Raw genomic sequence first — 16523 nt, forward strand, 5'->3', positions numbered from 1 at the left:
TTTGGACAGTATAGGGATGAAAGAGTGAAGATGCTGGTTAACTCCTGCGTAAGGGATTTGGACAGTAAAGGGATGAAAGAGTGAAGATGCTGGTTAACTCTTGCGTAAGGGATTTGGACAGTAAAGGGATGAAAGAGTGAAGATGCTGGTTAACTCTTGCGTAAGGGATTTGGACAGTATAGGGATGAAAGAGTGAAGATGCTGGTTAACTCTTGCATAAGGGGTTTGGACAGTATAGGGATGAAAGAGTGAAGATGCTGGTTAACTCTTGCATAAGGGGTTTGGACAGTATAGGGATGAAAGAGTGAAGATGCTTTTTAACTCTTGCGTAAGGGAGTTGGACAGTAAAGGGATGAGCTTGAGTAGATATTAAAGCGTGATTACATTTTAAGTTAATTAAGGAAACGCAGAAACGAAGAGTTGAGTGCTGGCATTCCTGAACCTCTCGGCGCCCAGGCACACACATTGACGAGGCCTCCTAGGAGTGTGAGGCATTTCCAGGGGTAGTTATCTGAGCCTGGTGGTTGTTTGACCCTTCCTGTACTGTGAACCTGTACCTGAACCTAAGAAAACACTCATTACAACCCGACCGATCTCCTTCTTGGCATTTGGAAATATTTGGCGTGAGAGGCGGAACCGTAGCGCAGATTCTAGATGCTTCGGCGGGGCGGAGATAGACACGTGGCAGAGAGCTCTTTGGGCAGTTGGCGATGAGAGGAGGAGGAGGAAGGGGCCGGTAGTGACGCCCCGCCACAACGAAGTACCCGGGAGGTGTTCCGCGATGAGAGGAAGGAGGGGCGTTGGTAAGGACGCCCAGACAACCCGGACCCATATTCTCGGACCTTTCGACGCCTTACTATATCTATTTAAAGAGGCTCTCGTAGAAGTTTTAGGGATTGCCAAGGGCGGCGTCATATCTCTAGTGGTAGTTTTGCAAGATTTCTACGCCAGGAACGACAGAACACTCTTGAGTACATCTTTTATATGGCCTTCAAATATCATGGTCTCAAGAGCCCCAAGCGGCTGAGAATATGAACCCTGCTGGCAAGGAGGGAGGGACTTGGACGCTGCTCCGTGGTGACAGGGAGGGAGTGCTCAAAGGGACTACTAGTTTGAGGGGAGCGGATAGTGGGAAAAAAATTTAAAAGTATAAAAAAATGTTGAAAAATGTACGAAAAGGTGAAAAGGTGTGCAAGAAAATGCCTGCAGTCAAACAAAGGCTGAAAATTTGTCAACGGTATAAACAAATATTAAAAAGAAACATGTAGGACAAGTGAAGAAAATGTATGGAAAGTGAGTTTTTTTAAATATACGAAGTTAAAACTATGAAAAAAAGTTACAAAAATGAGTGAAGAAATGCCTGCCAGTAAAAACCAGCTGATGCGAAATAACTGTCTTCAAGTAACCCAATTGTCCTCCACAGGTGTCTTGATCCACGGCCGCCTTGAAGAGTTCTGCGTCCAGGCCCAGACGGTGAGCCTGCTGACTGTCCAGGAGGCAGACAGGGACAGACAGGGACGCAGTTTGGAGGCTGCTGAGTAAGACAGCCACTTTGATGGGTTTTCCTGTATTTTATTCTCATGTTAACATTAGGACACACACACACACACACACACACACACACACACATGAATATCTGTAGTGCGGCGACGGCCTGATGAACGAGCCTCCCATAACCCACTTAGCCAGTGGGGTAGCTCTTTGGCCGACTCGGTAAGGAGTGGCTCTCCCGTCACGCTGGTCGCGGGTTCAATCCCAGGCAGCCGGGGAATACCCTCACTTTGTCTTGATTAATTTCTCGTGTTATTTCGATACACGCAGAGGCCGTGTTGAGAAATAGGAAGGATTTAGAAAATAAGCTCGTCGGGGCATTACATATCTTTCTGTAATATAAGATGAAGTAAAATCCAGCCGTGCGTTGTTGTAACTCTCCGCATCCTTCTACTTGATAGCTTTAGAATCTCCAAGTGGCCGATCACTTTTTATTTGTTCTGTTTAGGCGTTTTACTTCCTTTATTTCTCATCGGCCTCCTCCTCCTTAGCCTCTCTTCTTTTCCCTCTATTTCCATCAATTATTTCACTACTCTACTGTTCTCTATACGGGTCCAGTTTTCCCTTCCTGTTCCTTGGGCCTCCTTGATCCTTAGCTGTCTGGATATTTTTTGGGTTATTTCATATTTTTCTTTTCCTGTGTTTCCTGCAGCTATTTCTTCCTTTGCTATTTCCCTCTAATGATTCTTCTTCCCTTCCCCTTCCTGTTCCTTCCCTTCCCTTCCCTTCCCTTCTCATTCCCTTCCCATTCCTTCCCATCCCTTCCCATCACTTCCTTTCCCTTCCTTTTCCTTCCCATTCCTTCCCATCCCTTCCCTTCCCATCCCTTCCCCTCCCTTCCTTTCCCTTCCCTTCCCATTCCTTCCCATCCCTTCCCATCACTTCCCTTCCCTTCCTTTTCCTTCCCATTCCTTCCCATCCCTTCCCTTCCCATCCCTTCCCCTCCCTTCCTTTCCTTTTCCTTCCCATTCCTTCCCATCCCTTCCCATCACCTCCCTTCCCTTCCTTTTCCTTCCCATTCCTTCCCATCCCTTCCCTTCCCATCCCTTCTCTCTCTCTCTCTCTCTCTCTCTCTCTCTCTCTCTCTCTCTCTCTCTCTCTCTCTCTCTCTCTCTCTCTCTCTCTCTCTCTCTCTCTCTCTGTCTGTGTATGTAGTATGTTTCTGTGTCTGTACATGCTTTGCTTTCTGTGGGTCATTCTTTGATCTATTTCCTGTCTGTCAGTGTGTCTGTGTTGCCCTAAATGTCTGTCTCACTCTGTCTGTTTATGTGTTTGTCTGTTTGTCTTTGGCTGTTTCTTGCATGTCTTTACGTATGCAAGTTTAGAGAGAGAGAGAATGTAGATAGATAGATAGATTGATAGATAGATAGATAGATATATTTCCTGTACATTGCCTGTATTAGGACGGATAGAACTTGGCACCTTGGATCAACTTAACACTGGCACTGACCACCCCTACTCCCTCCCCACCCACACCCCCCAACCCCCCAACCTCCTCCTCCCCCCCAGCCTCACCGCCACCCCAGTCCCCTCCTTCACCTCCTCCCCACCCCCACAATCCACCTCAAACTAAGAGAGGTGGAGGACGTTGGGAAAGGGCTATCCTGCTCACCCCCACCCCCTCCCCATCCCGCCACTCCCCTCACCCCAGCACCTTACTTACCCCCACAGTAACGTGGCCGCTAAACCAGACTCGGCGGCGTCACTTCAGTGTCTCGCCGTGCACTCTAGTCTATGAAGTCTCTGTGTGGTGGCGTAAACAAACCCTCGCTTGCTGTGTGTGTGTGTGTGTGTGTGTTGAGGCGGAGGAAAGTGTTGCCTACGGTCTTGGGGTGAGTGTGTCAGGGTGAAGGAGGGAGTACTGGGCGGTGTGTTGGCGCGGCGTGGACCAGCTGACACGCTCACTGAATACAAAAGTGCTGAAGGGCAAAAGCAAAGGTGTTGGCTTGTTGTTGGTACAGGTTGTTGACTTGTACTGTACAGGAGAGGAACGGCTGACTGCCTCGCACTGCTCACTTCTCAGCCCCAATAGAGGGATCATTGGCAACTACAATTTTTTTCCCCATTTATCCAAAAAACAAAATCTTGTGCTTCCATGTGGTGACTTGCCTGGCTCCAAGGCGTTATTCTGCACAGTAATGTTTTCCAGACATGGCGAGGAAATGTCTCCAGACAGGAAGCGTGCTGGCTGGCCTGTGCTGCCGAGGACTCTTTGGATGACAGTGACCAGCCAGCGTGTTGGTGAAGACTCTCAGGCTGTTGCTCTTCAAGCAGAGCCTCAACATGCCTCGGCTCAACCTGAAAATCCTGTGAGTATTGCTGGAATTGTACATTAGTTTTACTAGTATATCGGAAAGGTTTGAATTGTGCACCGATATATTTACTAAAATTATAATAATCAGAGTTGAACTTACAATAGGGATGAGTTGTTCATTAGAGTTTTACTATTATATTTGGAAGTTTTTAACACCGATATATTTACTAAAAACATGCGTGACATTCAAAGCTGAACTTACATTAAGGCTGGGCATCCATTTGTGCTAGGGGGCTTCGTGGTGCAGTGGTTAGCACACTCGGCTCACAACCGAGAGAGCCCGGGTTCGATTCCCTGGCGGAGTGGAAAAATTTGGGCGGCTTTTCCGATACCCTACATAGCCCCTGTCCACCCAGCAGTGTAGCAGGTATTAATCGGGGGTTGTGTCCCGTCTCCTGGGGTCTGTTCCCTTCTCCTATAATTCCTTCCCCTTCTGCCTCTCTCCGGCATATGACCACAGATGTTGTGTCCCGTCTCCTGGGGTCTGTTCCCTTCTCCTATAATTCCTTCCCCTTCTGTCCCTCTCCGGCATATGACCACAGATGTTGCACCCACTAAACCAAACTTTCCAACTGTTCCCTTCACCTATAATTCCTTCCCCTTCTGTCCCTCTCTGGCATATGACCACAGATGCTGCACCCACTAAACCAAACTTTCCAACTGTTCCCTTCTCCCATAATTCCTTCCCGTTCTGTTCCTCTCCGGCATATGACCACAGATGTTGTGTCCCGTCTCCTGGGGTCTGTTCCCTTCTCCCATAATTCCTTCCCCTTCTGTCCCTCTCCGGCATATGACCACAGATGTTGTGTCCCGTCTCCTGGGGTCTGTTCCCTTCTCCCATAATTCCTTCCCCTTCTGTCCCTCTCCGGCATATGACCACAGATGCTGCGCCCACTAAGCCAGACTTTACAACTTTTCCTCCGGCCCATAATTTGAACACAGACTTCCTAGTCATTGACAGTGGGCTACATGTCCTTACAGCTACTCAACCATTTTTTTCTAAATTAGTCCTCATAAAATTGTCACATTTTTTATAGGTGTCAGCTGCCAGCATCGTGCAAATTACTGGCATAAGCAGCAGTAATGTTGTCAAGTTCCTGCCATCCATAACTGGCAGCACCTTCTCCAGCGTCGCGGCACTCTTGTTCAGTACTCCCACAATGCCTACGGAGGACACAGGCTGGAAATTAATAAAACAGGCATCACGCACTTACACTATGCACTAACATACTATATTTATGACAAGGAATCTGCCATTGAAACATGTATTATTACAGTATTAGGAAAAGAATTGAGCACAGACATCACCAGAAAACAGTACTGTGCTAGTAGGCTGTGGCTGAAGGAGTTTACAGCTAACTACCACAGCACAGCCCAAGATGCCTGACTCACCACACTTACCATGTACAGAAAACAGTACTGTGCTAGTAGGCTGTGGCTGAAGGGGTTTACAGCTAACTACCACAGCACAGCCCAAGATGCCTGACTCACCACACTTACCATGTACAGAAAACAGTACTGTGCTAGTAGGCTGTGGCTGAAGGAGTTTACAGCTAACTACCACAGCACAGCCCAAGATGCCTGACTCACCACACTTACCATGTACAGAAAACAGTACTGTGCTAGTAGGCTGTGGCTGAAGGAGTTTACAGCTAACTACCACAGCACAGCCCAAGATGCCTGACTCACCACACTTACCATGTACAGAAAACAGTACTGTGCTAGTAGGCTGTGGCTGAAGGAGTTTACAGCTAACTACCACAGCACAGCCCAAGATGCCTGACTCACCACACTTACCATGTACAGAAAACAGTACTGTGCTAGTAGGCTGTGGCTGAAGGAGTTTACAGCTAACTACCACAGCACAGCCCAAGATGCCTGACTCACCACACTTACCTTGCACAGAAGATCATTTCACGACACATCAGTATTGTATTTGCTAATCATCACTCTGGTAACCGTTTCCATTATTATTATTAGTCGTTTATGAGATTCTAAAATGGTGGGAAATATTAGTATTTCAGCGGTGATAGGCTAGGCTACTACTTGCTCATGTGAAGGCTCTTCAGCTAGAAGCTCCTCTAGCTTGGGTTATGAGTCCATCTTTATTTAACAGCCTGATGTATAAGGTTGCACACTCTTCATTGTCATGGGTACCAATGTCACTAGAACATGTTGAAGACATTTTCATACACTATTCTCTAAACCTAGCTATTTAGTTTAGTGCAAGCAGGTAACGGGAAGGAAGCAAAGTGCCTTGGCATTGCTGGAGCTTGGGCAGTGTGTCAGCCACGTGGCCCATGACAAGGCTATCAAGGCTCGTGACGGTCAGGAGGCAGCGTCCCTCCCTGCAGGCAAGGGTCAGGCGATGAAGGGATATGTAGGTAAGAGGAAGACTTCCCTCACCGCTGCTGATAATGTCTGACGCGATAAGGATTGTTAAATCCATCCATCACAGCAGCAACACTCAAAGAGAAGCACCCAGACTTGTGTGAAGTCTCTCAGTACCCTCAGAGTTTATTTAACCGTGTAGCAGCGACGGGCCAAATTTGTGTCTTTACCGTGTAGCAGCGACGGGTCAAATTTGTGGCTTTACCGTGTAGCAGCCACGGGTCAAATTTGTGGCTTTACCGTGTAGCAGCCACGGGTCAAATTTGTGGCTTTACCGTGTAGCAGCGACGGGTCAAATTTGTGGCTTTACCGTGTAGCAGTGACGGGTCAAATTTGTGGCTTTACCGTGTAGCAGCCACGGGTCAAATTTGTGGCTTTACCGTGTAGCAGCGACGGGCCAAATTTGTGTCTTTACCGTGTAGCAGCGACGGGTCAAATTTGTGTCTTTACCGTGTAGCAGCGACGGGCCAAATTTGTGTCTTTACCGTGTAGCAGCGATGGGTCAAATTTGTGGCTTTACCGTGTAGCAGCGACGGGCCAAATTTGTGTCTTTACCGTGTAGCAGCGACGGGTCAAATTTGTGGCTTTACCGTGTAGCAGCCACGGGTCAAATTTGTGGCTTTACCGTGTAGCAGCCACGGGTCAAATTTGTGGCTTTACCGTGTAGCAGCGACGGGTCAAATTTGTGGCTTTACCGTGTAGCAGCGACGGGTCAAATTTGTGGCTTTACCATGTAGCAGCGACGGGTCAAATTTGTGGCTTTACAGTGTAGCAGCAACGGGTCAAATTTGTGGCTTTACCGTGTAGCAGCGACGGGCCAAATTTGTGGCTTTACCGTGTAGCAGCGACGGGTCAAATTTGTGGCTTTTCCGTGTAGCAGCGACGGGTCAAATTTGTGGCTTTACCGTGTAGCAGCGACGGGCCAAATTTGTGGCTTTACCGTGTAGCAGCGACGGGTCAAATTTGTGGCTTTACCGTGTAGCAGCGACGGGCCAAATTTGTGGCTTTACCGTGTAGCAGCGACGGGCCAAATTTATGGCTTTACCGTGTAGCAGCGACGGGCCAAATTTGTGGCTTTACCGTGTAGCAGCGACGGGCCAAATTTGTGGCTTTACCATGTAGCAGCGACGGGTCAAATTTGTGGCTTTACCGTGTAGCAGCAACAGGCCAAATTTGTGCCACGGTTTAAAACCCCCAAAAATAGATCATACATAATCTGATCACAAATGCTTTGATATATAGGTATTATGAAATGGTTTGTGTGAGGGGTGATTTTTTTCTCATTTTTCTTGCTTGCCATTAAGACACATGATCCCTGCTGCTACCGGGTTAAGGATACGAGAAATAAAGTAGAAGATACATGATAAATTACAGACATACACCCAAAGTTGCAACATAAGAATATAAGTACATAGGAACATTAGGTTAGGTTAGGTGAGGTAAGGTTAACCCGTCCGCTGCGATTGGCACAGATTTTTCCTTCACTGGTAGCCTGGTAACATACACTCCCAGGTCTTTCTCTGCCTCTGTGGTGGATAGTGGAGTGTTTCTCATGTGATATTGATGTGCTGGATATCCCTTCACTGGTAGCGTGGTAACATACACTCCCAGGTCTTTCTCTGCCTCTGTGGTGGATAGTGGAGTGTTTCTCATGTGATATTGATGCACTGGATATCCCTTCACTGGTAGCATGGTAACATACACTCCCAGGTCTTTCTCTGCCTCTGTGGTGGATAGTGGAGTGTTTCTCATGTGATATTGATGTGCTGGATATCCCCTCCCAAGGTGCAGGACTTGACATTTTTCTTCATTGAATTGTAGCAGCCACTTTTTGTTCCATTCCTGTAGCTTGGTGATGTCTTCTGGTAGGAAATCCACAGTCAAGGGGTTAAGAAGCTGATATAGGGAACATGTCTGAAGGAAAAAAGAAGTACAGTTTCCCATATAGAAGTGTGGATGAGTGGAATGGTCTAAAGGAGGAGACTGTGGAGGCAGGGAGTGTGCATCAAATGAGGGAGAGCTTGGACATATATCGACAAGGAGACAGGACTATCCCATCTTAGCTCAGGCCCTGTAAACCACAAATAGATACACACAGGGAGATGCTTGAGAGACATAAAGAAATATAGCTTCCCACACAGAAATATAGAGGTTTGGAACAGACTAAGTGAGGATGTAGTATCAGCGAGGAGTGTGCAAAGCTTTAAGGAAAAGTTGGATTAATGTAGATACGGAGACAGAACCACACGAGCGTAAAGCCCAGGCCCTGTTAAACTACAACTAGGTAAATACACACTCATACATGCACACTCTAACCACTCCCACTCATCCCCCCTTCAGATGGATGACATGTTTCTGGAGGGCAAGATGGAGGTGGGGGAGGAGGTGCGGCGGCAGTGCCATGACCCTATGCTGGCCCCCACGCCGGTGCTGCTGGCTCGACGCGAGGTTCCGGCGCGCCACCCCCGGGCCACCACCACGCAGCTGCATCACATCAGCGAGGAGATGCTGGTTTACCGCAAGCACAACCTCCTCTCCTGCCAACTGCCCGGCTCACCCAAGTCCACGTTCCTTATGGTATTCAGCCCCGATGGGTGAGTGGGGGGGCAAGGTTTTATTTCTTTATTTTATTTACAGGAATGGAGATGGTATGGGCACCTTGAAATGATATAAAAAAACATGCATAAAAAAAGACATGGGAAAAGAAGTACAGTAAAAAAACGCAAGTGAATTATAAGAAATCACGGAAATTCTAAAAAAAAAAATGCAAAAATAAGACATGGGGAAAGAAGTACAGTAAAAAAACGCACCTGAATTATAAGAAATCACAGAAATTCTGATAATAGAAAAATAAAAAATAAATGCTTGGTGATGTCTTGTAGGAAAGCCATAGTCAAGGGGTCAATCAACTTGTCTTGTTCTCTCTGCAGGTCAAAGGTCGCCTCCACCCACGGCGACCACAACATCTACGTCAGCGAGGTCAACACAGGTCAGTGCATCTGTACGCTGGAGGGACACCCGCGAACCCCGTGGTGTGTGGCCTTCCACCCCGCCTCCAACGAGATAGTGGCCTCGGGCTGCCTCGGCGGGGAGGTGCGCGTGTGGGGCCTCAAGGTGGGTAGGGGGTGTTGGGTGTAATACAGGAGTTTGTTTTGCATATGTTTATTTTCATTTATTATTTACTATTTTTTGTTTTTATACCTTTTTTTTATTTCATGTTTTCATTTTTTGCATATGTTTATTTTTATTTATTATTCCTCATATTTTGTTTTATTTTGTTTTTATACTTTTTTTATTTTATGTTTTCAGTTGTTTTTATTTATCATACCTTACTTTTTTCATTCTTTGTTACACCTTATTTTTCAACAGCTGGTATCTTTAAATGTAGCTTTGTATAACTTTTCTTAACAGTGTATCTTTAAATAACATTTTTTTCCTTCCTTACATTGCTTATTTTTAGCAGTTTCCATTTTTAATACCAACAAAACCAAACCTAACCTAACCTCATCTAGCATTGCCTATCCTAACCTTACCATACCTATATATAACTTTTCTTAACAGTGTATCTTTAAATAACTTACTTTTCCTTCCTTACCTTGCTTATTTTTACCAGTGTCCATATTTAATACCAACAAAACTTAACCTAACCTAACCTCACCTCACCTTGTCTAGCCTAACCTCACCATACCTATATATAACCCAAATAAGACAACCTCACTATCATGTATCTTATCTCCTCATTCAACCTTATGTGTTATGTGTAAAGCCCTAACCTAACCTCACCTCACCTCGTCTATCCTAACCTCACCATACCTATATATAACCTGAATAAGACAACCTCACTACCATCTATCTTATCTCCTCATTCAACCTTATGTGTTATGTGTAAAGCAACTTAACCTAACCTAACCTCACCTCACCTTGTCTAGCCTAACCTCACCATACCTATATATAACCCAAATAAGACAACCTCACTACCATCTATCTTATCTCCTCATTCAACCTTATGTGTTATGTGTAAAGCAACTTAACCTAACTTAACCTCACCTAACCTCACCTCGTCTGTCCTAACCTCACCATACCTATATATAACCCAAATAAGACAACATCACTATCATCTATCTTATCTCCTCATTCAACCTTATGTGTTATGTGTAAAGCAACTTAACCTAACTTAACCTAACCTAACCTCGTCTATCCTAACCTCACCATACCTATATATAACCTGAATAAGACAACCTCACTATCATCTATCTTATCTCCTCATTCAACCTTATGTGTTATGTGTAAAGCAACTTAACCTAACCTCACCATACCTCGTCTATCCTAACCTCACCATACCTATATAACCCAAATAAGACAACAATATCACAATCTTTATCTTTTTGTTCGACGTTATGGTTGTGGTGGTTGTCAATGTGGTGCGTTAAGTTGAGTGGTGGTGATGGTGGTGAGGTCTTTAAATAACTTCTTTTTCCTTACTTTGCTTATTTTTTCCAGTTTCCATTTTTCATACCAACAACACCTAACCTAACCTAACCTTACCTCGTCTAGCATTGCCTAGCCTAACCTTACCATACCTATATGTGACCCGAATAAGACCTCATCATCACCATCATCTTCCCCTTCTGTCTCTCTCCGGCATATGACCACAGATGTTGCACCGAGTAAATGAAACTTTCCAACTTTCATCACCGTCATCTTTATTTTCTCATTCGACGTTATGTGTAGTAGATGGTTGTGGTGGTTGTCAATGTGGTGCGTGTAGTAGAGTGGTGGTAACGGTGGTGTGGTTGCAGGGCGGCAGTGAGGTGTGGACGACAGAGAAGAGCACGGTGATCGCCTCCCTCGCCTTCCACCCCACGGACAAGGTGCTGGTCATCGCCACCTACAATGAGATATACTTCTGGGATTGGTTCCAGCCGCAGCCCTTCACCAAGATATGCACGGCTGATGAGAAGGAGAAAGTCAGGTGTGTGTGGGAGACGTATGCGCATGTGTGTGTGTGTGTGTGTGTGTGTGTGTGTGTGTGTGTGTATTTACCTAGTTTTACCTAGTTGTGACATACGGGAAAAGAGCTACGTTCGCGCTGCCCCACCTCCATATCCTCTCTTAATCAACCTTTCTTGTGTGTGCGTGTATGAAATGGTAGTGATAAAGTGTGGTGTGTGAGGGGGACTTGGTTGTGTGTGTATGTGTGTGTAAAGTGATGATTGCAATATGTACCAGTATGATTTTTTTTTATTTATTTATTATTTTTTTAACAACAAAGGAGACGGCTCAAGGGCAACAAAAAGAGTGTAGAGAAAACAAAAGCCCGCTACTCACCGCTCCCATAATAGACAAAAGTAAAGAGTGGCCGAGAGAGAGGTCAATTTTGGGTGGAGGTGTCTTATGTGTGTGTGTGTGTGTGTGTGTGTGTGTGTGTGTGTGTGAAATGGTAATGATGATTTTGATGATTTTATGCTTCATTGATGGTTGGTAGCCCTGGGTTGAAAATATAAACACAGAGGTTGGCTTGGCGAGAAGGAACAATGACAGCACTGAGTGACCCCTTTGAAAATCTATTAAAAAGATCATGTATTATTTAAACATAGATACATTACTTTCAGTGTGTCCTAAGCCATTTTTGTGCATATTTCACATCTCAAAATTTAACACCTGCTGCGTTGCCTTAAATTTCAAAGCATAGTCTGCCATTAAATTTGATATCTACCATATTACATAACATTTCAACCCCCATCTACCACATTGCATTACATTTCAACCCCCATCTACCACATTGCATTACATTTCAACCCCCATCTACCACATTGCATTACATTTCAACCCCCCATCTACCACATTGCATTACATTTCAACCCCCATCTACCACATTGCATTACATTTCAACCCCCATCTACCACATTGCATTACATTTCAACCCCCCATCTACCATATTACATAACATTTCAACACCCATCTACCACATTGCATTACATTTCAACCCCCATCTACCACATTGCATTACATTTCAACCCCCCATCTACCACATTGCATTACATTTCAACCCCCATCTACCACATTGCATTACATTTCAACCCCCATCTACCACATTGCATTACATTTCAACCCCCATCTACCACATTGCATTACATTTCAACCCCCCATCTACCACATTGCATTACATTTCAACCCCCATCTACCACATTGCATTACATTTCAACCCCCATCTTCTACATTGCATTACATTTCAACCCCCATCTACCACATTGCATTACATTTCAACCTCCCATCTACCACATTGCATTACATTTCAACCCCCATCTACCACATTACATTACATTTCAACCCCCCATCTACCACATTACATTACATTTCAACCGCCCATCTACCACATTGCATTACATTTCTACCCCCCATCTACCACATTGCATTACATTTCAACCCCCATCTACCATATTACATAACATTTCAACCCCCATCTACCACATTGCATTACATTTCAACCCCCATCTACAAGGGCGGATCCAGCCTTGAGTTTTGGGGGGGGCCAACTGTTCATCGACGACGGACTGTACACATGGAATTAAGTCACATCGGATTGCATTGTGCTTTTCAGGGGCATAACTCAAGAATTAGATCCAGAATACTTTTGGTCTTTATTAAGCATATATTAATATATAACATATAAGAATCACAATAATCACATCGTAATATTTAAAAACATTGCTTTCATCAGCCTTGACCTTTTTTAATCTTGACAACCCCGTCTTCTTGCCTCCATATGTAAATTTTGACCTTTACCATATACACTTGTCATGCGATATAATAAATAATAATGAAATGCTCAGATGCAATTATGTTTGCTCGTGTTTGCTTTGCTCGTAGTATGGCTTATAGGCCTATTTCTATCATCATAACTGAAATCCCCACGTCTAAATGTCATACACGTACGAGCGTATTAAAGACAAAAACACGATGTTTATGCAGTTGTGCCTCTTTGAAAAATCGGACCTACTCTCGCAAGAGCCAAATGTCGTTGTCCAGTCCAAATGACACAGTAGTCTATCACTTCAGCTGCGCTCGGCGAGTGCCAGAGCCAGACTTCATAAAGAAGTCGACCACCTTCTCGGAGGCTGGGAGAAGGTCGCGGTGCGTTTGGCACATGACCAGCGCCTCCAAACGTTCCTCCCCCATTGTCGCCCGGACCTCGGTCAATGTCCTGGTGACCTTGCTGAAGGTCCGCTCGGCCTCCGCAGCGGACACCGGCAGTACCGCAAGGATCTGAAGGAAGGTATTAAAGGAATTTAGTGTTGATTGAGGATATAGGAGCATAACCTACGGCATGTAAAACGTACCGGGAACGCAACGGATTGTACCGAGGGGACATAAAGAAAATATCTTCCTCAGTGAGTTACAAAAATAACAACCAGATATGATCTCGTCCCGGCACATTTTTCTCATTTATCTATCTGTGTCAATAAGTGCTAAACATAGGTTTATGGGCTAAAGATTCGACAGCGCACGCCCTGAGTAAATTCTATATTTAGAAGTCCTTGCTGAAGCTCAACCTTGGTATTTTCCCTAATCGCTGATTGGCCGAAGAGGCCTTCCTTCTCAGCGCTTAATTCCGATTCGCTTGTGCATTGAGGCCATAGAATTGGATTTTGTTTTATGTAGTAGAGCGATGCAGTATCGACTATCGAGTTCTACATGATATGTATATGATTGAGGGAGGCTGACAGTATCTGTAACGAATTTCTTTGGGGGGGGCCAAAACATACTCTCAGAGCGTTTGGGGGGGGCCAAAAGATACGCTCAGAGCGTTCGGGGGGGGCCATGGCCCTGTGGCCCCCCCCCTGGATCCGCCTATGCCCATCTACCACATTGCATTACATTTCAACCCCCATCTACCACATTGCATTACATTTCAACCCCCATCTACCACATTGCATTACATTTCAACCCCCATCTACCACATTGCATTACATTTCAACCCCATCTACCACATTGCATTACATTTCAACCCCCATCTACCACATTGCATTACATTTCAACCCCATCTACCACATTGCATTACATTTCAACCCCATCTACCATTGCATTACATTTCAACCCCCATCTACCACATTGCATTACATTTCAACCCCATCTACCACATTGCATTACATTTCAACCCCCATCTACCACATTGCATTTCATTTCAACCCCCATCTTCCACAGTGCATTACATTTCAACCCCATCACATTGCATTACATTTCAACCCCCATCTACCACATTACATTACATTTCAACCCCCCCCATCTACCACTTTACATTACATTTCAACCTCCCATCTACCACATTGCATTACATTTCAACACCCCATCTTCTACATTGCATTACATTTCAACCCCATCTACCACATTGCATTACATTTCAACCCCATCTACCACATTGCATTACATTTCAACCCCCATCTACCACATTGCATTTCAACCCCATCTACCACATTGCATTTCAACCCCATCTACCACATTGCATTACATTTCAACCCCCATCTACCACATTACATTTCAACCCCCATCTACCACATTACATTTCAAACCCCAGCAACCCCAGAACATTTCAACCCCCATCTCCCACATTACATTTCAACCCCCATCTACCACATTGCATTACATTTCAACCCCCCATCTACCACATTACATTTCAACCCTCCATCTACCACATTACATTTCAACCCCATCTACCACATTGCATTACATTTCAACCCCATCTACCACATTACATTTCAACCCCATCTACCACATTGCATTACATTTCAACCCCCATCTACCACATTACATTACATTTCAACCCCCCATCTACCACATTGCATAACATTTCAACCCCCATCTACCACATTGCATTACATTTCAACCCCCATCTACCACATTGCATTACATTTCAACCCCATCTACCACATTGCATTACATTTCAACCCCATCTACCACATTGCATTACATTTCAACCCCATCTACCACATTGCATTACAATTCAACCCCCATCTAACACATTGCATAACATTTCAACCCCATGTACCACATTGCATTACATTTCAACCCCCATCTACCACATTGCATTACATTTCAACCCCATATACCACATTGCATTACATTTCAACCCCCATCTACCACATTGCATTACATTTCAACCCCCCATCTACAACATTCCATTACATTTCAACAACCATCTACCACATTGCATTACATTTCAACCCCCCATCTACCACATTGCATTACATTTCAACCCCATCTACCACATTTCATTACATTTCAACCCACATCTACCACATTGCATTACATTTCAACCCCCCATCTACCATATTACATAACATTTCAACCCCCCATCTACCACATTGCATTACATTTCAACCCCCATCTACCACATTGCATTACATTTCAACCCCATCTACCACATTACTTAACATTTCAACCCCATCTACCACATTGCATTACATTTCAACCCCCATCTAACACATTACATAACATTTCAACCCCCCATCTGCCACATTGCATTACATTTCAGCCCCCCAGGTACCACATTACACAACATTTCAACCCCATCTACCACATTGCATTACATTTCAACCCCCATCTACCACATTACATTTCATTTCAACCCCATCTACCACATTGCATAACATTTCAACCCCCCTCGAACACATTGCATTACATTTCAACCCCATCTACAACATTGCATTACATTTCAACCCCCATCATCTACATTGCATTACATTTCAACCCCCATCTACCACATTGCATTACATTTCAACCCCATCTACCACATTGCATTACATTTCAACCCATCTACCACATTGCATTACATTTCAACCCCCATCTACCACATTGCATTACATTTCAACCCCCATCTACCACATTGCATTACATTTCAACCCCCATCTACCACATTACATTCCATTTCAACCCCCATCTACTACATTGCATTACATTTCAACCCCATCTACCACATTGCATTACATTTCAACCCCATCTACCACATTACATTTCAACCCCCCCATCTTCCAGGTACGTCAAATTCGACCCGCTCGGCCACAAGCTCATCACGGGATCGCCAACATGCCCCACGAGAGGCCGGGTCGCCCTCCACCCACCACATGCCCTCGCGCTCGAGCTGGTGGAGCGCGAGCAGCGATACAGCCAGCTCTCCAGCCAGTACCTCAGCCTCGTCTCACACCTGAGGCCCTAACGAGCTCATCCGCCGCCGCTGCTGCTGCGTCCGGCGGCTCCTCGTCTGCCGCCA

At 45.1% G+C, this 16523-nt stretch overlaps 1 protein-coding gene across 1 annotated transcript; it reads left to right on the plus strand.

The window, feature by feature from the left end:
- The first annotated feature begins 1271 nt into the window (after positions 1 to 1271).
- Positions 1272 to 16469, plus strand: LOC126990137 (activating molecule in BECN1-regulated autophagy protein 1B-like). The gene is made up of 7 exons (XM_050848694.1): positions 1272 to 1293; positions 1424 to 1538; positions 3701 to 3860; positions 8597 to 8850; positions 9187 to 9370; positions 11056 to 11228; positions 16289 to 16469. Exons 1-7 carry the CDS (start codon positions 1287 to 1289, stop codon positions 16467 to 16469), a joined length of 1074 nt encoding a protein of 357 aa, XP_050704651.1. The 5' UTR covers positions 1272 to 1286.
- The last annotated feature ends 54 nt before the right edge of the window (positions 16470 to 16523 follow it).

The sequence above is a fragment of the Eriocheir sinensis genome, unplaced genomic scaffold (genome assembly GCF_024679095.1).
Source record: "Eriocheir sinensis breed Jianghai 21 unplaced genomic scaffold, ASM2467909v1 Scaffold146, whole genome shotgun sequence".
Lineage (NCBI taxonomy): Eukaryota > Metazoa > Arthropoda > Malacostraca > Decapoda > Varunidae > Eriocheir > Eriocheir sinensis.